This window comes from Puma concolor, chromosome C1 (assembly GCF_028749965.1).
Source record: "Puma concolor isolate L17-30 chromosome C1, mPumCon1.1.hap2, whole genome shotgun sequence".
In the NCBI taxonomy this organism is placed as follows: domain Eukaryota; kingdom Metazoa; phylum Chordata; class Mammalia; order Carnivora; family Felidae; genus Puma; species Puma concolor.
This window is the reverse complement of record NC_141674.1, coordinates 80,198,380-80,218,613: the sequence shown is the minus strand read 5'-3', so window position 1 is coordinate 80,218,613 and position 20,234 is coordinate 80,198,380. Positions and strand designations below refer to the sequence as shown.

The window sequence follows — 20,234 nt, the reverse complement described above, 5'->3', positions numbered from 1 at the left end:
GCATGCATCTTCTGTATTTCCCAAATGTTTGAAAGGGATCAAAAATCACTGACGTTTTCTAACACTTGATCTTCCCTTTGTTTTTAAACCCACATGTGACGTGACCCACTCCAAAAGTAAAGCTGATTTTGGGTAAGAGATATTCAGTTTATCCTAGACAGAGAAACTTGAAAAGATCTATTGGATTCAAAGCTCAGAATTCCAGAGTTCATCAGTTTCTAACCAAAGGGCTTCTGCTTTGATTTGTAAATGTTGCGCACATTTCTGAAGCAAAGCAGAAGAGGTAGCTTGCTTATCTCACAGGCAGAAGCTCTCCAGCCCAAGTTCTCTGGTCACCCCCTCTATGAAGGAAACTTGCTAATTGCCTTTTCTTCTTGCAGTATTTTAGCCAATATATCTGATGTCCATCAAAGTATGGGCTACTGTCCTCAGTTTGATGCAGTCGATGACCAGCTCACAGGGCGAGAACATCTTTATCTTTATGCCCGTCTTCGAGGTGTACCAGCAGATGAAATCGAAAGGGTAAAAAATGGTTTCTTGTGGCTACTCAGAAGTTTGGTAAACCCTAAACCTGTTTCGTGAGAGTGCATTTATTTAGACGTGGGAAAGTTAGAGCATGCTATCCATTCAACAAATGCTTACTGTGTGTCTACTATGTGCCAAATACTGTTATAGAAAATGGGGGTATGGCAGTAAACAAAACAAGAAAATCCCTGCCTTCATATCTAACAAAATAATACATGCATTTATCCTTTGATTCAGCAATCCCACTTCTGGGAGCTTACCCCAGATATATACCTCCCACAGCGCAAAATGCATATGCACAAAGTTATTCATTGTACTAGTAGTCACAAAAAATTAAAACATTAGAAATTACCTAAACATTCAGGCATAGGAGATTGGTTGAATACATCTTATGCAGCTGTTACACACATACAGACACGCATGCACAGAGAGAGAAAATCTCTGTGAACTGATAATGCAGTTATTTCCAAGAGATATTTTTAAAAATTTTTTAATATGTATTTATTATTTTGAGAGAGAGACAGAGTGCAAGTGGGGGAGGGGCAGAGGGAGAGGGAGACACAGACTCCAAAGCAGGCTCCAGGCTCTGAGCTGTCAGCCCAGAGCCTGACACGGGGCTCGAACTCACAGCCCGTGAGATCATGACCTGAGCCAAAGTCGGATGCTCAACCGACAGAGCCACCCAGGTGCCCCCCAAGAGATATTTTTAAGTGCAAAAAGCAAAGGGTAAAAGAGCACATGTAGAATTCTACCTTTTTTCTCCCACTATTTTCTATTGAAGTATAGTTGACATACAATATTATATTGGTTTCAGGTGTATAGCAGTGATTTGTCAACTCCATACATTAAGACACTATTACAATGGGCTGTAGGATGCTACTTTTTAATGTAAGAAAGTAGGAAAACCAAGAAAGCAGACATATGTCTGCTTAGCTTTACAAATACAAATACAGGAATGATAGTCCTAAAACACAATGAATTTGGAAACTAACAATAGGGAAATGGGGTAAAATGGAAATGGGAGGGAATAACACTTCTCTCAGGATATATTTTTGTATGGTTTTGACTCTTGGAAGCATGTTAGTGTTCTATGTATTAATAAAATAAAACTAAATTAATAAAAATGGGAAGGGGTAAAAATAAAAACAAAAAGAAAATTCTGACTCTGAAAGCAAATAGAAACAAATTAATCCAATTTTATTTGAAGTAAGTATCATAACCATACAGAAGGGGAGGAAAAGAACTATAAATAACTGAGGGCACAGTATCTGACTATATTTCCTCAGCCTTGGGCAGGCAGAGCAGAGGGAAAGAACTACAGACAAATTCCAAGCTCTTTTTAGTTGATTTGTTTTTTTTTTTTTTTTTAAATTTTTTTTTTCAACGTTTATTTATTTTTGGGACAGAGAGAGACAGAGCATGAACAGGGGAGGGGCAGAGAGAGAGGGAGACACAGAATCGGAAACAGGCTCCAGGCTCTGAGCCATCAGCCCAGAGCCTGACGCGGGGCTCGAACTCATGGACCGCGAGATCGTGACCTGGCTGAAGTCGGACGCTTAACCGACTGCGCCACCCAGGCGCCCCTAGTTGATTTGTTTTTTTATGGTGTCATGAGCAAAGCATTTCTGAAACATTTTTAGATGTGTTACTGGATTAAGTAAATGAATAAATGTGTTAATGTTGTTTGAAGCCAGAGTTCTCACTGTGTAAGAAAAGACCTACAAATATGGAAAGGGGGAAAGCAAGAAAGAACCCTGTGGGGTTGGATTGGAATTAAAATATCTCTGTCAACTCATGAAATATTGATATGCATGTGTTTGTGCATGCATGCATATGGGCTTGTGTATATTGCACATACGCATATAAATGTGTATACATACACATGTGCATGTTTGTGTATGTGTATATCTGTCCTCTGAAAGGGCCAAGAAGCAGAAATACTCTAGTAGCAGTGAGTACACTTAAAGCCCAAATTTTGGTGTCTAATCTCATTCCCCAGTAACAGGAACCATAACTCCTCAGACAAATGACAAATTCCAGGGCTGGGAAAATGTAGGTATAAAATGAGCTTGGAACATCTTATTATACCAGAAAGTAAAGTGCTTAAAAAAAAAAAAAAAAAAGAATCATGCCATAGCCACATAGGAACCATCTCAAAGGGGCTCCCAATAGCCAAATATGGTACAATTTGAGCGTCAAAATAATTAAATACCATGACAAAGTATAAAACATTGGGAGAACCATGGGAATTCATAACTCCATACTGTTAAATAGATAAACAAGAGAAAAGGGGATGGTTTCTGCCTACACTCAAATGCTTAGAGCCAACTGGTTAGTGTGGAAGAAATTCTAGAGTTGGAAAAATCATTTTGCAGTGATCATAATAAAGATTTAACTGTACAAGAATCATCAATGGCTGCTAAATCTAGGGGAAACTTTTTTGAGAAGGAAGATATTTGTATATCTTAAAAGTATCTCCACAGATTGTTTATTGGTTGTGAGGGGGAAGCATAATAATTTTACAATGGAGAAATTACACAACACCTTAATTGGGTGTTCAAAATCAACATCCCCTGTGAGGGGCACCTGGACATTTCTACCCCTAGAGGTGATACTCTGGGAAGGACACAGCTTCACCTCCATAATATTCTGATTGGGAATGTGTAACCTGAATATTATCATGAGAAAATACCAGACAAACTCTATAGGAACATTCTATTAAAAAAAAAAATACAAGGGCTGTACCCTTCAAAAGTATCAAAGTCTAAAAGACAAAGGCTATGGAAATGTTCTGACCACAAGAGCTAAGTAGACAGAGTGGCTGAGTAATGGACACTAGATTGTATCCTATACTGAAAAGAGAATAATGCCATGAAGGACATTATTGGGCCAGCTGACAGAACCAGACTATGAAGGGTAGATCAGATGAAAATATCATAACAATGTTAAATTTACTGACATTGATAACTAACTATACTGAGGTTATGTAAGAGTATTTCTCTTCTTAGGAAGTAGACACTGAAGTATTTAGGAGTAAAGGGCCACAATATGTAACTACCTTAAATGGCTCTGAAAAAATCGTGTGTGCGTGTGTGCGTGTGTGCGTGTGTGCGTGTGTGTGTGTGTGTGTATGTGTGTATAAGAGAGGGAAAGAGGAAAGAAAAGAGAGTAAAGTGTTTATGAGTGTTTTCGTATTATTCTTATTTTTAAACATTTCTATAAGTTGGAAACTATTCCAAATAAGTTAAAAGTGAAGCTTACATTCTAGTGGGACAGGTAATAAATAGATAAGTAAATAAAATACACAGTACATTTGAAAGTGAAAAGCCAGTAAGGGAAAAATAAAGTAGGAAAGAATTGTTGGGGGGAGGAATTGCACTTTTAAGTAGGGTGGCCCAGGGCAAGCATTACAGAGGAAGTGACCTCTTAGTGAAGACCTAAAAGAGGTGACAGAGGGAGTCACGTGGATATCTAGGGGAAGAACATTCCAGGCAGAGTTATATGCACAGAAGGCAGAAGCATGGTGGCCTTGTCTCCAAAGACTTCTCTAGTTTTCTTCCTGTGCACATTCATACACACACAAGCTCACACTGTTTTCTTAATCATTTTTTCCTGTTGATTTTCCTCAAAGCCCTATTACAACCTTTCGTTTTTCTGTTTATTTTGATTGTGTGTCATCCTCCACCCTGTGAGTACAACAACAATGGCTGTGTTCACCATTATTCTCCAGTGCCTGACTCATAGTAGTTGCTCGATAAGTATATATTAGATGCATGAGACTTCAAGTGTGACCCGGTTGAAGGATGGAAGCAACAGGTCTGAGACCCTAGGAGTCTTCCACTCTAGCCATAGTCTGGGACACTGGGTGAGAAGCATAGTCTTGCTCTTCACAAGGCTGAAGATCATTTCTCAGGGGGATACACCAAGCCACACTGTGTTGTCAGGCACAGTGTGCAAGGGAGACATCTGGCTCCTGAAGCCCATGAGCCAGCAGGTGGCCTTGTTTCAGCCTAGCTGGGTCTATCCTGAACGTGTGAGATCTGGGAGCCCAAGACTTTGAATTGGTGGAGGTTTGATGTGTTTGATTGTATATCTTTTCCAAATGGGATCTCTTTCTCTTCCCTAGGTGACAAACTGGAGTATTCAGAGCCTGGGCCTGTCTCTTTATGCAGACCGCCTGGTTGGCACCTATAGTGGAGGCAATAAGCGGAAACTCTCCACAGCCATTGCACTGATAGGCTGCCCGCCTCTGGTGCTGCTGGTAAGGACCACCAGGACCTGCAGGGACAGATGAGCCCAAGGGCTTAAAATAAGTGCTGCATCTCTGTGTTTGGGGCAGTAGACTTAGAAACTGCTACGGTCTCTTTTCATCTAGACGGTTTCCTAAACTACTTGTTTTGAACAAATCAACCCAGTGTTTGATTCACAACTCTTGGGGGAAACTGGAGTCACAACATATTCTTACTGTGAGTCCCTGGGAACTCTCTTGTGGGCCCACAGGCTTACAGCAGGGAAGTTCAGTCCCTCCGGTCAGGAATTACTACTGAGGAGGTCTGTTTGGGATACAAAGTGGGCAGGAGCATTGGCCTAGATCAAAGGGTCATGTGATTCTCACTGGATCTGTACCAGACTGAAGGCCCTTGTGCCCATGTGGTCTGGGGTTTATGAGGGCAGGAGTCTCAGGACTGGGAGGTGACTCATAAAAGTCACCTGGGCTATCTCTCTGCCTCCTTGTAAATGTATGTGTAGGGTTGTTGCTTTTTTTTTATTTTTAATATCATTCTCCCATTGTCTTAATCAACTTTAACCCATTCATGGGCTGAAATGGGCCAATGGGTATCATAATTTCTCTTTAATCTCCTGGTTCATCTTCTGTCTTCTATATCCAAAGCCTAGATTCCTCAAGTCTTGCCCACTGGGGAGGCACTTTGCCCATTGTGTGCCAGAGAGCAGAGAGCACAGCTGCTCAGAGAGAGTCAACCAAGCAGGGTGCAATAACCAGGAGAGGCTGGCTCCAAGCCTAGCTCACTGCCCTCTCTGTCTTCCCACAGGATGAGCCCACCACGGGCATGGATCCCCAGGCACGCCGCATGTTGTGGAACATCATCGTGAGCATCATCAGAGAAGGGAGAGCTGTGGTCCTCACATCCCACAGGCAAGAGATTCCCAGGGGCTGGGATGGAGCAGTTAGGCAGACAGGAGTCCTCCCTACTTCTTACTTCCTCTCTCCTGCCCCACAGCATGGAAGAATGTGAGGCTCTGTGTACCCGGCTGGCCATCATGGTAAAAGGCACCTTTCAGTGTCTGGGCACCATTCAGCACCTCAAGTACAAGTAAGGATATGCTAGCGGATTGCCTTTGATACCTTTCTTGGGAGCAGAGGGGAGTCAGCCAGGCCCTGTGCTCTCTGCTGACACTTGGGAGGGTCCTGCTGCCTTTATCCCACAGTCAGAGGTATGGTATGGTCCTTGTTCCACAGCAACAGAGAAAGCTGCTGTGCTGAAAGAAACTCTGTGTTGGGCTAATTGCCTGTGGTTGAGGGTTCCCTGAGTCTCCAGATAGGGATCTGATTGGGGCATACAGAGCCTGGCTGAGATGAGGGAGGGTCACTACCACTGCCTCATTATCCCACCACTTATCCCCATGGATCCAGCACTCATGATCAATTGAATAAGAGTCCATGACCAACATAGGGATGGTTAGGGGACCAAATGGCCTGGGAATCAGTTTTCCTTTCTGACACGTGTATGCTTTGGGGTTTGAGAAGTAACAATGTAGTATATGACAAACTAACAATGCCAATAATCTTTAGTAGGATTACCCTGTCCCTACAAATTGTAAACTACTAGATATAATGCATTATGAATAATAGTTTGTGTGCCAAAGCCAACAATCAGTTAAAATAAGATTATGATAATAATGCCATGCTTCCTTGCATTCTGATATGCTTTAAAAACTAGGAAGGGTAGATTTATAGTTACCATTCATTTATTTAACAAACACTTTGTAAGAGCCCAGAATATAAAAGTCAGTGTGCTAGTTGGCAAAGGAACAGTACATAACCCACCTTATCTAGGCCAAGATGCTTAGTTTTGATGTACCCCTGGGACTGTTGCACAGGACACATCATCCTTCATATGCATCAGGGCAGATAAGCCATTGACAGCAAGGTCTAGTAGATTCGCTGCTTTTGGGTGTTTGGCCCCTTGAGCAATGACAACTAGGTCACTGCACAAATATCTAGGGGGACATCAGCATATGAGGCCACCAGACCCGTGTCATAGCTTCCTGGGCCCAAATGCAGGAGACACGATGGATTCCCTACCCCTTTCCCTCTCACTCCTCACTGTCCTCATGGGAGAACAGGTGAGAGGGGAATGTTTCCAATGTGGAGAGACCGTCAGTTTTCTGGAGCTGAATGGAAAGGTATTTTATTGTAGAGGGGAACAACCCTTGGTCATGGAGGGAGCATTGAAATAAATTAGAACTGACACAGTATACCCTGACATGAGCATGTAGGGAAGCCAGCTAGCCGCACTCCCTGGTGGACCAGTCTTTTTTCATATGTGGGTGACCAGTTCACCTGGTGAGGGGAAGAGAGAAGCACTGATAGTTCTGACCCTAGCAGCTTCATTTTTTCTGGAAGCTTCCACAGGGAAGTGCTGCCTTCCTAAGTCTCTGTTCCCTCCTGGAGATCCCTTAGAAGGACCAGGCAGCATTTCTATCACTGAGTACACACTAGCCCCATATTCCTTCACGTGTAGGTTGTGATCTCCCCAAGGGGCTCAAACCACTTTGACTTCAGCAGGGATGTGGGAGGGAAGGGAGCAAGGAACATCTGTGTCACAGGTCTGGTGACTTACTTCACCACACAGACATTTAGACCTCTAAAAACTAGTATCAATCTATCTCTCCAGGAACTGTCATTGTTTTTTTTTTCCTATTAGTTTTAAACATACACACAAGGTCTGTTGTATGGGCCTTTAATCCCCAGTATTTTTGATTTATCTATTCCTTATTTTGGAATTGTCTTAGACCCAGCCACTAACATGCCTGTGCCATGCCGCCACGTGTATCCCCTAGGTTTGGAGATGGCTACATTGTCACAATGAAAATCAAATCCCCTAAGGAAGACTTGCTTCCGGACCTGAATCCAGTGGAGCAGTTCTTCCAGGGGAATTTCCCGGGCAGCGTGCAGAGGGAGAGACACTACAACATGCTCCAGTTCCAGGTCTCCTCCTCCTCCCTGGCCCGGATCTTCCGGTTGCTCATCTCCCACAAGGACAGCCTGCTCATCGAGGAGTACTCAGTCACGCAGACCACACTGGACCAGGCAAGTTGCCTGAGGGGTACCATGTACAGAACTGATGCACAGGCTGGGCTGGAAGCCACATGATAGGGAGCACAGCATGCCTGATTTTTAACACTATGGTTCCTCTGTCCATTAGAGTAAAGCTTGGTAGATCAGAAATTGTTTTCTAACAATATGTTAGAAATACGTTAGAAATATAAGCAAATTTCACTGACTTTACATCATCCTTCCCCACTATACTATGACTTTATTTCATCCTTCCTGGCTTGTGGTGGTAGCTTTTGTTATCTTTTCAAATCAATTTTACTGATGCTTAATTTACATACATTCAAATGCACCCATTCAAAGTGTTCAATTCAGTGATTTTTGGTAAACCTGTGTGCAGTATGTCAGGGTTTTTAATGTGATCACTTTTTTTTTTATTATGGCAAAGTATACATAACAAAATTAACCATTATTAAATGTACAATTCAGTGGCATTAAGTACAGTCACATTATTATAAACTGGATCACCACCATCCATCCCCAGAAATCTTTTATCTTCTCAAACTGAGACTCTGTATCCATTAGACAATAATTCCCCATTAACTGCTCCCCCCACCCCACCCCCCCCGCCACCAGCCACTGTTAACCACCGTTCTACTTTCTGTTGACTACTCCACCTACCTCGTGTAAGTGGAACCGTACAGTTGTCCTTTGGCCTCTAGTTTATTTCACTTAACATCATGTCCTCCAGTTCATCCATGTTGTAGTACGTGTCAGCCTTCTTTTAAAGGCTGAGTCATGTTCCATTGTATGTACATACCATGTTTTGTTTATCCATTCATCCATTTGGACATTTGCGTGGTTTCTGAGGGTTTTGTTGTTGCTATTTTTTTAAATAAACATCCTTAAGACTGTTTAATAAAGCAATGGGAATAGGCAAGTCTCCATTTCCCCTTTGAGGAGCTGGCTCCCCAGCACCTTCTTGCCAGTGGATGAAGGCAGGAGAGAGAGTCCTAGCCATAGTGCACAATGAATAAAGAACAGAAGGGAGAAGAGATCAGACTCCTGCTTTTGTTTTTGTTTTTTTTGTTTTCAGTTTCTTTAGAGGTTTAGGAGGATAGTTGCTAGCTGAGAATCTGCCCAGAAGCCTTTGAATCCTCCCTCAGGAATTCCTTTGGCTTAGCTCAGAATTCTAAGAAACCAGCCAGATCCTGGGCACTCGTGGCTAGGCTACCTCTCCTGCGGAACATGGCTGCTCTAGCAGGGCTGTATATTAACTGGGAAAAGAGAAAGGAAGTGATGGGTGGCAGATACCATTCTTCTGGAAACATCTACCTACTCTTTCTCTCCTACTCTTGCTTCTAGGTATTTGTGAATTTTGCTAAACAGCACACTGAAATTCATGACCTCCCTTTGCACCCTCGAGCTGCTGGAGCAAGCCGACAAGCCAAGGTACTCCTGTCACTCTCTCCTAGTTCACTGTTTGAGGCACATCCTCAGCTTGGGGACTGGTCCACTGGGCCTGAGGGACCCCAAGGCCCAGATACGCCTCCCACAGAGAACTCCACCCACACCACATCACCACATCCCTGCCACTCCCCACCAGTTCTGAGCTAAGGCCTATTCAGTCAGTGGTTGTGTAGTTTCCTTTTGTAATCAGGGAGCCATCTGGGTGGTGTGGGAGAGCGTTTTTTGAAAAGAATTTTCCCGTATGTTTTTGCTTATAGTGAAAAAACTTGGATTTTGGAAATATGACGCAGGGAAAATAGAGAATATTTAAATGCTTGGGTTGTTGGGATACTTGACATTTATGTTTTTGGTCATATGTTTGAGTTTCAAAGGAAGGAAATTAATTGACACTCCATTTCAATGGTGGACATAGTTGGTTAGAGCAAAGATTGTCTGTTTTAGGAAGAGGGCTCTTTGTTCTTTATAAAAATGTCAAGGGGCCCCTGGCTGACTCAGTCAGTGGAGCATGCTACTCTTGACCTTGGGGTTGTGAGTTTGAGCTCTATGTTGGGTGTAGAGATTACTTAAAAAATAATTAATTTAAAAAATGTATCAAGATGGTGGAGGAAGAAGCAACAGAAGGTATGTCCTGGCCTGTGATAACCTTTGGGTTAGGTGCTTCCAGGAGCCTCTCCTGGCATGGTGATCCATGTAAGGAGCATGTCCACCTCATCCCAGTTGCCAGAAAGAGAGAGAGAGCAAAGTACTGCAGGAGGCACCAGGATCCAAGTGCCTTGGCTGAAGCCTGGGAATTTTTTTTTTTAAGGAGGGTCCATGCCCAACATGGGGCATGAACTCAGGACCCTGAGATTGAGAGTTTTATGCTCTACTAACTGAGCCAGCCAGGCATCCCAAGCCTGGGATTTTAAAAGGACAAATTAATTCAGCCATTCTATCCAAACTTACCTGGAGAATAAAATCAAAGCAGTTTTACAATAAGTAAAGATGTGCAAAACCTTATTTCCTATAAAATTCTCATTCCTCCCACAGGCTTCTTAATTGCAAAAAACACACAAATCTTGCCATGGATTGAAACACTTCTTTTCAAGGCCATGCTTGCAATGAATTTTTCCCTTTGCTCTTGACCAGTAGAGATCTAATAGCTACTTGACAAGGTTAACCTTGCCCCCACCCCATCTCCCTAGAGGACCCAGAAAGGCCTAAATAAAGGCATCTGTCCAGGTAATGATAGTTCTGCTAATATTTTCTGGCCACTCTTCCTCATTTATAAATCTTATACTTGATGTTTACACCTGTAGAAAATTATTCTTTGAACACCATTTCCAGTTATGAATATCTTTTATAACTTAAAATACATCACTGGGCAGCAAAAGTGTTTCTTAGAACTGGCAATGGTCTCCCCACCACCACCCAGTATACTTTCTCTTAAAGGGCTAAAACCAGGTCATCCTTAGGCCAGGTAGGGGCTGCTGATTGTCTGTGATCTGCAGCATTTAATTCCAAAATTGTCCCTCTTCTTGGATGTGACCATTTTTCTATTTTGTCTGTCACATTTTAGTATACAAATATTAGAAAACCTACTGCAACACATTTATTAAATTGGCACATTTTTATAATAAATTTGTGACTTAAACCCTAAGTCTGACTTAATGATATATTACCTTTATAAAGGTTTGCAAAAATCCTCTTGTATAACATTGTATGTAAATAAATGTCACGAAACCAATAGTAACTACATTCTTGTTTACATTGTACTACTTTAAAATAATTTCCCTTAATGTCTCTTACAAACAAGAAAAAGGTCATGTCTCTCAATAAGTTCTAGTAAACATTCACCACTTGCCTCCAAACAAATGTGAGAGCACAGCTTGACGAAATTCAGCAGGCTGGTGGCTTCCCAGCCCCAATTTGTGAGCAAGGACCACACCAGCATTTCATTATCTTCAGAGCAGTGTGACTACTTATCAAGGATGTTTTGAGTTCTTAAAGTACTCAGTACTGGAAAATATCTTTTGGGATGAGGTTTATAGAGGGTCACAATCTGTTTTATGGAAACAAGTAAGGGTCAAAGTTTTGATAGAAAACTAGTAGATAGATGATCAGTCAACTACGGTTTATAATTGAGTGACCATCACATGTGTTTCCAGAATCAGGAACAACTCAGACGAGTTCCTGACCCTTATTCTTTTTTTTTTTTTTTTTTTTTTTTTGGTATGCAATTTTTTTTAACTGAAATGTAATTGACATACAATATTACTTTCAGGTAGACAACATAAAATGTTATAAAACTGTAGTGATTTGGCAATTATATTCATTACAAATGCTCATGATAGTCACCATACAACATTGTTACAATATTATTGACTATATTCCCTATGCCATACTTTTCATCCCCATGACTTATTTATAACTGGAAGTTTGTATGTCTTTGTCATCTTTACCTATTTTATCCATGCCCCTCACCCCTCCCTCTGGCAACTGCCAGTTTATTCTCTGTATTTATGAGTGTTTCTGACTTATTTGTTTTGATTTTTAGATTACACATATAAGTGAAATCACATGGTATCTGTCTTTCTGTCTTATTTCAGTTAGCATCATAGCCTCTAGGTCCATCCATGTTGTCATGAATGGCAAGATTTCATTCTTTTATGGCTGAATTATATTGCATTGTATGTGTGTGTGTGTGTGTGTGTGTGTGTATGTGTGTGTGTGTGTCACATCTTTTTCTTTAGTTTTTTTATTTGAGTATAGTTGACACACAATGTTATGTTTCAGGTATACAACATAATAATTCAACTTCTCTATACCTTATGCTATGCTTACCACAATATACCACATCTTTATCCATTCATCTCTCAGTGGACACTTGGGCTGCTTCCATATCTTGGCTATTGTAAATAATGCTGCAATAAACAAAGGAGTGCATGTATCCCTGTGAGTTAGTGTTTTTGTTTTCTTTGGGTAAATACCCAGAAGTGGAATTACTGGATCATGTGGTATTTCTGTTTTCCACGGTGTTTTCCATAGTGGCTGCACCAATTTATATTCCCACCAACAGTGCATGAGGGTTTCCTTTTCTCCACATCCTCACCAACACTTGTTATTTCTTATCTTTTCAATACTAGCCATTTTGACTAGGATAAGGTGACATCTCATTGTGGTTTTGATTTGTATTTCCCTGATGTTGAGTGATGTTGAGCATCTTTTCATATGTCTGATGGCCATTTGTATGTCTTCTTTGGAAAAATGTCTTTTCAGGTCCTCTGCCCATTTTTTAATTGGATTTTCTTTTTCTGGTGGTGAGTCTGATCCTTAATCTTACACATTGTTAAAGAGTTTCCATGTACAACTCATATCCTTATCAATTAGTTTCTGAAGTATTGTCAACCTTGACTGGGATCTTTGCCCTACCTCAAACCATGTTCTTAGCCCTTAATACTAGATTAATCATCTTCTTAAGAGGATGTGTGATTTTTAAACCAGAGAATTGATAAACCACATTTTGTCCAGATTTGGGTAGGCCTACATCCAACCCCCTCCTTACTGACACTCCCACCCACCCCCCCATGACTGGTATAGGAGTTCAACCTGTACCTTCTAACCAGATGCCATGTCTCTGCAGTTAAAAAGGTGTCCAATTCTCTAGGAGCTGGACGTAATGCCTGACTTTGATTTGGAGCCTGCTATCCTAACCCCAGCTTCAATTTCTCCCACCTTTCCATGCCCCTGTCAGATTTTCATGCTTCCCAGGGGCCACCTCTGTAGGAACTACACAAAGGGAATTCTGTACCTCATGAATTACCTAAGTTATGATTCTTGGTTTTCAAGACAAGAGCATGGTAACGTTTTTAGGCTAAAAACAAACCAAAAGATACCATGACAGCCTTTGGAAACTGCACAGAGGGTGTAGCTTCCCTCTAAGAGGTAAACATGTGCACACATGTGGCATGAGTCTTTGTAATGTCTACACTGTAGAGCCAGAGGGACCTGAGGGGTCATCTGGTCCAACCTTTTCGCAGACAAGGAAACAAGCATGGCCCGTACGTTGGTGATCTGACAGAACCACTGTCCTCAGCGGAGCTTCCTTCAGCAATTGATTGACAGATGTTTAACTTTTAAAATCTAAAAGCCAATGTGCCATCTCTTCAAAAATCCAGGATGACAAGAGTCCATCTGATCTCCTCCACAGGTCTGATCTCCACACCACTCATTCGCTATGGCCGGAAAGAAACCGCGGGCAGCTGGAAATGCGGGAGCCTTTGCCATGTGGTCATCTGACCAGACCAGCTCAGCAGCAGAAACAAACACATGCAGGCCAGGCAGCGGACTCCAAAGCGGACTCTTTCAGAGAGAAACCAAGACTGACTTGCTCACCTGGAACACCTGACGGTAAAACCGACCCGGGCAAAAAAATGTGAAACCCTTTTCCTCCAGCCAGCGGAAGTAGAACCCCAGCCTACCCTCCTAGTGGCACTGACTGGATATCACTCTCGTTTTCAATGGATCTGCTTCTGTGTGTGTGTGTGTGTGTGTGTGTGTGTGTGTGTGTGTGTGTGTGTGTGTGAGATTTTTAAGGAGAAAATAAAGTGCAAACGTGCTTATCACAGACTGAATTCACTCGTCTCCCCGGTGTGCGTCATCTGGTATTTAGACCTCCTTTGTGCCTGCGTAGCTTCCTGTCGCTGTGTGAGCTTCTGTGAGAGTTGTCCCAGAAGTGCTAGTCACGGCAGGATTCTGAAACGCTGGGGTGGAAGTGAATGGACTGGTCTTGAGGTTCCACGGCAAGTCTGCTTTAGAGGGTTTGAGGAAAACACCCAGCTGGTAATGCATGTAAACATTATCCATCGTCAGCTGAGTATTACCTGAATCTAGGTTTCCTGTCTGCTTGCCCAGCTTATTGAGTGCCTACCTCATAGGTGTAATTAGGACAGGAGACAAAGAGGCAAGGGCAGGTGAGAGTGGATCCTCGGTTGGATATGAGATCCAGTATGTCTATGTAACTCTTTAAAGATGTCGACGCCTCACTCATACAGTGCTGTGCCATTTCCACAGTGCTGACGTGTGCATCTTCTGCAGGGATGTTAGGGGGTAGTGGTTCACAGGACATCTGATTGCTCGCAGAAAAGCTCACGAAGAATCAGAACATAATCGTTTTTAATCCAAACCATTTTAAGAGACTTGTGGATGAGGAGAGCAAACAGTGCCTTGCTAAGGCGGTCTTCTCTATATGGTCCACAGACAGGCTTCCTAGTTCAAGCACTTTCTGAAGCAGGGCTGCTCCACACACATAACACTCAGTATAATCCAAAGTCCTGGGGTGAGGGAGGAAAGCAGGAGAGAGATGCTGAGATTCAGTAGCTCTTCCCGAGAAGGGCAAGTGGAAGAAAGTGAACATGAGGCGGTGACCTTTTTTCCCTCAGCGAGACTCCTATGCTTCCCCAGAGGCAGAAAGCAGAGGGCTTACACAGCTTTAAATCCTGCACATTTACTGGCCCACCGCTTTACCCATTATAGATGTTTATCAGGAAACTACAGATTTACAAAACCACTCTGGTAGCCTCATAGCTTAATCTGGTTTTGACTTTTTTTTTAATCTACCAATGACCCAAACCATAAAACCATTTTAGCTAGAATTAAAATAGTTTGGGAAATCCCAGAGCATGCTGTTGATACTTACCACATGCCCTTGCATTCTGTCTGGTTTTGTCATCTAAGTCAGCAACTACCATATCACAAAGGAGACTAAGGTGTGGGGAGAGGAGCATAATCACTCATTTGTGCTGGGTCGTGATGGTTTGGGGAAGGAGTCCAGGACTGGGAAGAGTCAGATATGGGAGGAAATCCCACCCTGCCTGGGGGAGGAAAGCTCAGTTTAGCTGCCCGTCTCAACTACACCTGAGCTCTCCACTGGAAATGTCTGTCTTTTCTGTCATTTTCCCCGGCTCCTGACACACAAAAAACACTCAATAATTACTTGCCAAACTAAACATTATAAAAACCCAGCAAGGAAATATATGCAGAAAAGAAATAGGTCCAAGAAAATGATACCTCTGAAAGCTAAAGACAGCAGCAAAGGGCAGGTAGACCAACAGGGATGCCATGCTTTTTTAAAAAATACCAATTACAAAACACACTCAGGGGGGAAAAATCCAGGAGGAACAGGCATGTTTATGCTTCGTTTGGGTTTGAAGAGTATTCCTGTTGGAAGTGTGGCTCAAATATCCTGAGAACATATTACTCTATTAAAAGGTCTCCCAATCTGATTTAATAAGATTTACAAAGAAGAGGTAGAGAAAATGGAGAGTCAGTTCAGAAAAAAGACCACTCAGGAGATATTCCAGGAATGTGACTTGTTGCCAGATCTTCTCAGGTTCCAGTTCTCTGGGGGAGCTGAAGATTTTGGAATAATGGAGAATCAAAAAAGAATCTTTTACTCTGAGTAAAACAAAACAAAACTCCTAGAAAACTTTACTTTTGCCTGCTATTATGGCCCTCCTAAAGAGACAGTAAAGGGAAAGTGAGGCAGACAACAAGCTTTGGGCTTGGAAGAAAGATACCCTGTGACACCCTGGGTACTTGCCCCGGGGCCAACAAGGACGCAGTTCTGTAACACCAGTCCTGCAAACTTTATGGAGAAAGGAAGATTATCCCTAGAAATACGGCAGCATGACCTTGGTGGGACAGCTGTTTCAAGCACCAGAAAGACTTAGCCCACTAAGCCCAAGCTATGTGGGGCTTGGTTTCCTCAATGTGATAATTCAGTGCCTCAAGCAGATCCCAAGATTAATCATTTGTGACTCCTGATGTTCACAGGGCAGAATTGCTACTGCATATTGTCCAAGGTGGTTGTCAAGTTAAGAAAAGCTTAGGTGCTAGAAGTTTCAGATTCATAGAACAGCCTTGTAGAACTACAAAATACCTCAGTGTTCAAAAACTAAGGCCTTAACGAACTGTTTTGTTTTGCACCATTTTATTGGAAAAGGAAACCATTTCCCAAAAAGATTAAATTACTTGGCTGGCCATGCAGCCTTCCCTGTGGGTCCCACTCTGGTCTTCCTCCAGTTATTTCACGCCTGTGTCCAAGGAGGCATCAGGCCCAGAACTCTGGAATTCCCTTCCCAAATGTTCTAAAGTCTGCTTGTAGGGCCTGCGTGGGCCTCTTTCCTGGATTAAAGGTGGTCTTCAATCATGCAGACTCATGTCTACACGTGGCACGTGAGGCCCCTTGGGAAAGCAGGAGAGGGAGGTGAGCCATGGGGCAGCTGGCTCTGCATCAACGTAGTCCAACATGGAGCTCCGTGGAAACCAAGAAGTCAGAATTGGAACTTCTGTCATCATGAAGGTCATTATGGAGCAGTTTGCTAACTTAATTTATATTCTTTTTTTTTTTTCAATATATGAAATTTATTGTCAAATTGGTTTCCATACAGCACCCAGTGCTCATCCCAAAAGGTGCCCTCCTCAATACCCATCACCCACCTCCCCTCCCTCCCACTCCCCCCCCCCCCCCATCAACCCTCAGTTTGTTCTCAGTTTTTAAGAGTCTCTTATGCTTTGGCTCTCTCCCACTCTAACCTCTTTTTTTTTTTTTTTCTTCCCCTCCCCCATGGGTTTCTGTTAAGTTTCTCAGGATCCACATAAGAGTGAAAACATATGGTATCTGTCTTTCTCTGTATGGTTTACTTCACTTAGCCTCACACTCTCCAGTTCCATCCACATTGCTACAAAGGGCCATATTTCATTCTTTCTCATTGCCACATAGTACTCCATTGTGTATATAAACCACAATTTCTTTATCCATTCATCAGTTGATGGACATTTAGGCTCTTTCCATAATTTGGCTATTGTTGAGAGTGCTGCTATAAACATCGGGATACAAGTGCCCCTATGCCTCAGTACTCCTGTATCCCTTGGGTAAATTCCTAGCAGTGCTATTGCTGGGTCATAACTTAATTTATATTCTTGAAGAATTGAGACATATATTACATGAGAACTCCCAAAAGGTCCTCTCCTCAGAGCCTTTCCCAAAGCTCACCATGATACACTCAGCTTTCTGGGCAGGTGCCTGATATTAAGGTTCAGATGTATATGTCTTGTGGGACTTGGCCTAAACTAGTCATCCTCTTGATCTTGTACATTCGTAACTTTCAAAAGGAACCACAGCTTACTATTACCAAATCCCATAGTCTTCGGTCATGGTGAGTTTCAGGAAGCACATTTCATCTACAAAGCACAGCACGGGTAGCACCTGGTCAGACAGCATTCCGGCACGTGGTGTGGCAGTGCTGCTAGTTTCGTTTTCCACCATAGCTTGGCAATCTCTTTGGTCTTGAACGATACTGACTGCTGCCAGAGAAGCAAAGGAGTAAGAGAGAAGAGGAAAGAAACTGAAGGCAGAAGAAGAGGAACAGAAAAAATTCCAGTGTTCCATTTTTCTGGGAATTAAGCAGAAAAGAAGACATAGCCTCTGTCTTCATGGTGTTAACATCCTCACACAGGGGTCAGCCCACTTTCCGAAAAATATCAAACATTTTCAGCTTTGCAGGTCAGACAGTCTCTGGTTGAAACACTCAATTTGGCCACTGTGGCACGGAAGCAGCTGTGGACAGTATTTAATGGAATAGGTGAGGCTGGATTTGGCTCACAGGCCATACTATGCCCACCCTGTTCCAGTAAGTAAGCAGAGTTAGTATTAGAGGGACAGCAAAAGCAGCTCCGGGTGCCTTTTAGGGACTCCCAAACCACTTGTTGCCTTTCCCATTATACAGTGGGGACTTTCACTCCAAATGAGCAAGGATAATTCTTGGGATGGAGAATGAGGATGATTTTCAAGCTCAGAAGCTATCATTTTAGATCTCCAATCTTGATTGATGGCTCCAAAACAGAAGATGATCCTTATCAATAACAACCGACAGCAACCAGCCTACAGGAAGGTGTCACCGAGCTTGGCTTTTTGCCTGCTTCACATCCGCCAGGTCTCATGCAACAGGATATCTTATGGGCGTAAGCATCAATTCTTGGCCTAAAGCAGCGTCTAAGGGCCCAGCTCCAAATATCCATGTTCCTTCCCTCAGCTAACCAAGAAGCTCTATAGAAACAAAGTAGCACAGTCAGTAGATTGATTAATGTTTAAATATGGGCTCTTGGGCAAAAATGTCAGGGAAGAACTAGGAAGTCTGCATTTATTTTTAGTCCTCTATTTGGACAGAGTTTCCCTTTTTTGGAGTAACCAGTGGTATTTACCACTATAAAGACATAAGCCTTGAAATTTACAGAATGCTAAGCCATTATAAGCAACTTTGTACGTTTTTAAAATTTTTAATTATCATCCATCTCTGAGATTCTGAACTCTTCTCCCCCTAAGGCTCAACATCTCAGAGTCACCCTCCTCCTCGATCTCCTCCTCCTCCTTCCAGCTTCCAGCATCACTAGGTCATTCTCAGCTGTCCCTCTTATTTTGCTTTTATCATTTCCCTTTCTCCACTACCTTTACTGCTTTTTGCCTGGGTGATGTTCCAGCTTCTAACAGGGCTGATCTGTCTTTTCTCCCATCCATCGATACCATACTCTGCTTCCCAAAATTAAGCTCTTGAATTCTGTTCAGTAATCATTACTGAGCAGCTGTTTTGAAATAGGCACTGTGCTAATTACGATGAAACAAGAATAAAGCTCTAACATCACTCCGGCGGGGAAGCTGTCCCAGAAACAGATCAGGTCAATGCAGTAGGAAGAGAGTGCTATAGACCAAATGTTTATGTCCCCTCAAAATTCATATGGTGAAATCTAACCCCCAATGTGCTGGTACTTGGAGGTGGTGGGGCCTTTAGGGGGTCCTTAGGTCATGAAGGTAGAACCTTTGTGAATGGGATTAGTCCCATCCTAGAGAGCTCCCCAGCCATTCTGTCATACACAGTTACAGGGAAAAAACAGCCATCTGTGAATCAGGAAGTGGATCTTCATCAGATGCCCAATCTTCCAGCATCTTGATCTTAGACTTCTAGCCTCCAAAACTGTGAGAAAGAAATTTCTGCTGTTTATAAGCTACCCAGGCTACAGTATTCTATTGTAGCAGTCTGAACAGACTGAGATAGAAGGAAGAGGAAAAAAGAAGGAGAGAGAGAGAGAGAGAGAGAATATAAATGAATGACCTATAGGAGCCCAGAGGAAGCCCACTCAATCCCAACAAGCAGGAAGTAGGAGGGAATAGAGAAGTCTTCCCAAAAAGATCATGCACCTACTCAAGTTTCCAGTGATTCTCATAAATCTCAGAATAAGGTACAAAACCCTCAACTTGGCATTAATAGCCTTTCATTTGTCCCCAATTTACCCTTCCAGTTTTAATCCTTGTCAGTCCCCATTATATATGTATAATCCAGCCAAACCAAATCCCTAAAAGGCCTTCATTTTCTTATCTCCCTGTTTTTAATCATTCTCCTCCCCCCTAGTATCCAGATATAAAGAACTATTAAGATTCAAAAAGATAAGACAAACAGCCCTAGAGAACAATGAGCAAGGAATATAAATAGGCACTTCACAGAAGAGGAAACTCATATTGTCACTAAACATATGAAAAGATGCTCAGTCTCACTAGTAATCAAGGAAATGGAAATCCAAATAATAGGATACTACTTAACACCTATCAAGTTGGCAAAAATTAGAAAGTCAAATAATACTGTCTTAAGTCAGCTTGGGCTGCTATAAGTACCATAGACCGGGTGGCTTATGACCAACAGAGATGTACTTCTCATAGTTCTAGAGGCTGGAAGTCAAGGCACCAACATGGTCAGGCTCTGGTGAGAGCCCTTTTCTGGGTTGCACATTGCTGATTTTTGTTGTATCCTCACATGCAGAAGGAGAGCAATCTAGCTTTCTAGCCTCTTATAAAGGCACTCAGCCCATGGATAAGGGCTCTACCCTCATGACCTAATTACTTCCCAAAGAC

General features: G+C 42.5%; 1 protein-coding gene across 3 annotated transcripts in view; it reads left to right on the top strand.

Annotated features, from left to right (window-relative positions):
- Positions 1–13,900, top strand: part of ABCA4 (ATP binding cassette subfamily A member 4) — a 132,736-nt gene extending 118,836 nt beyond the window's left edge. For all 3 annotated transcript variants that reach the window (XM_086717598.1, XM_086717597.1, XM_086717599.1), the window contains 7 exons: positions 381–522; positions 4,652–4,786; positions 5,577–5,680; positions 5,766–5,858; positions 7,609–7,858; positions 9,188–9,274; positions 13,482–13,900. In XM_086717598.1, coding sequence (XP_086573724.1) covers positions 381–522; positions 4,652–4,786; positions 5,577–5,680; positions 5,766–5,858; positions 7,609–7,858; positions 9,188–9,274; positions 13,482–13,487 — 817 coding nt within the window. In that variant the 3' untranslated portion in view covers positions 13,488–13,900. The remainder of the gene's footprint in view (positions 1–380; positions 523–4,651; positions 4,787–5,576; positions 5,681–5,765; positions 5,859–7,608; positions 7,859–9,187; positions 9,275–13,481) is intronic.
- The last annotated feature ends 6,334 nt before the right edge of the window (positions 13,901–20,234 follow it).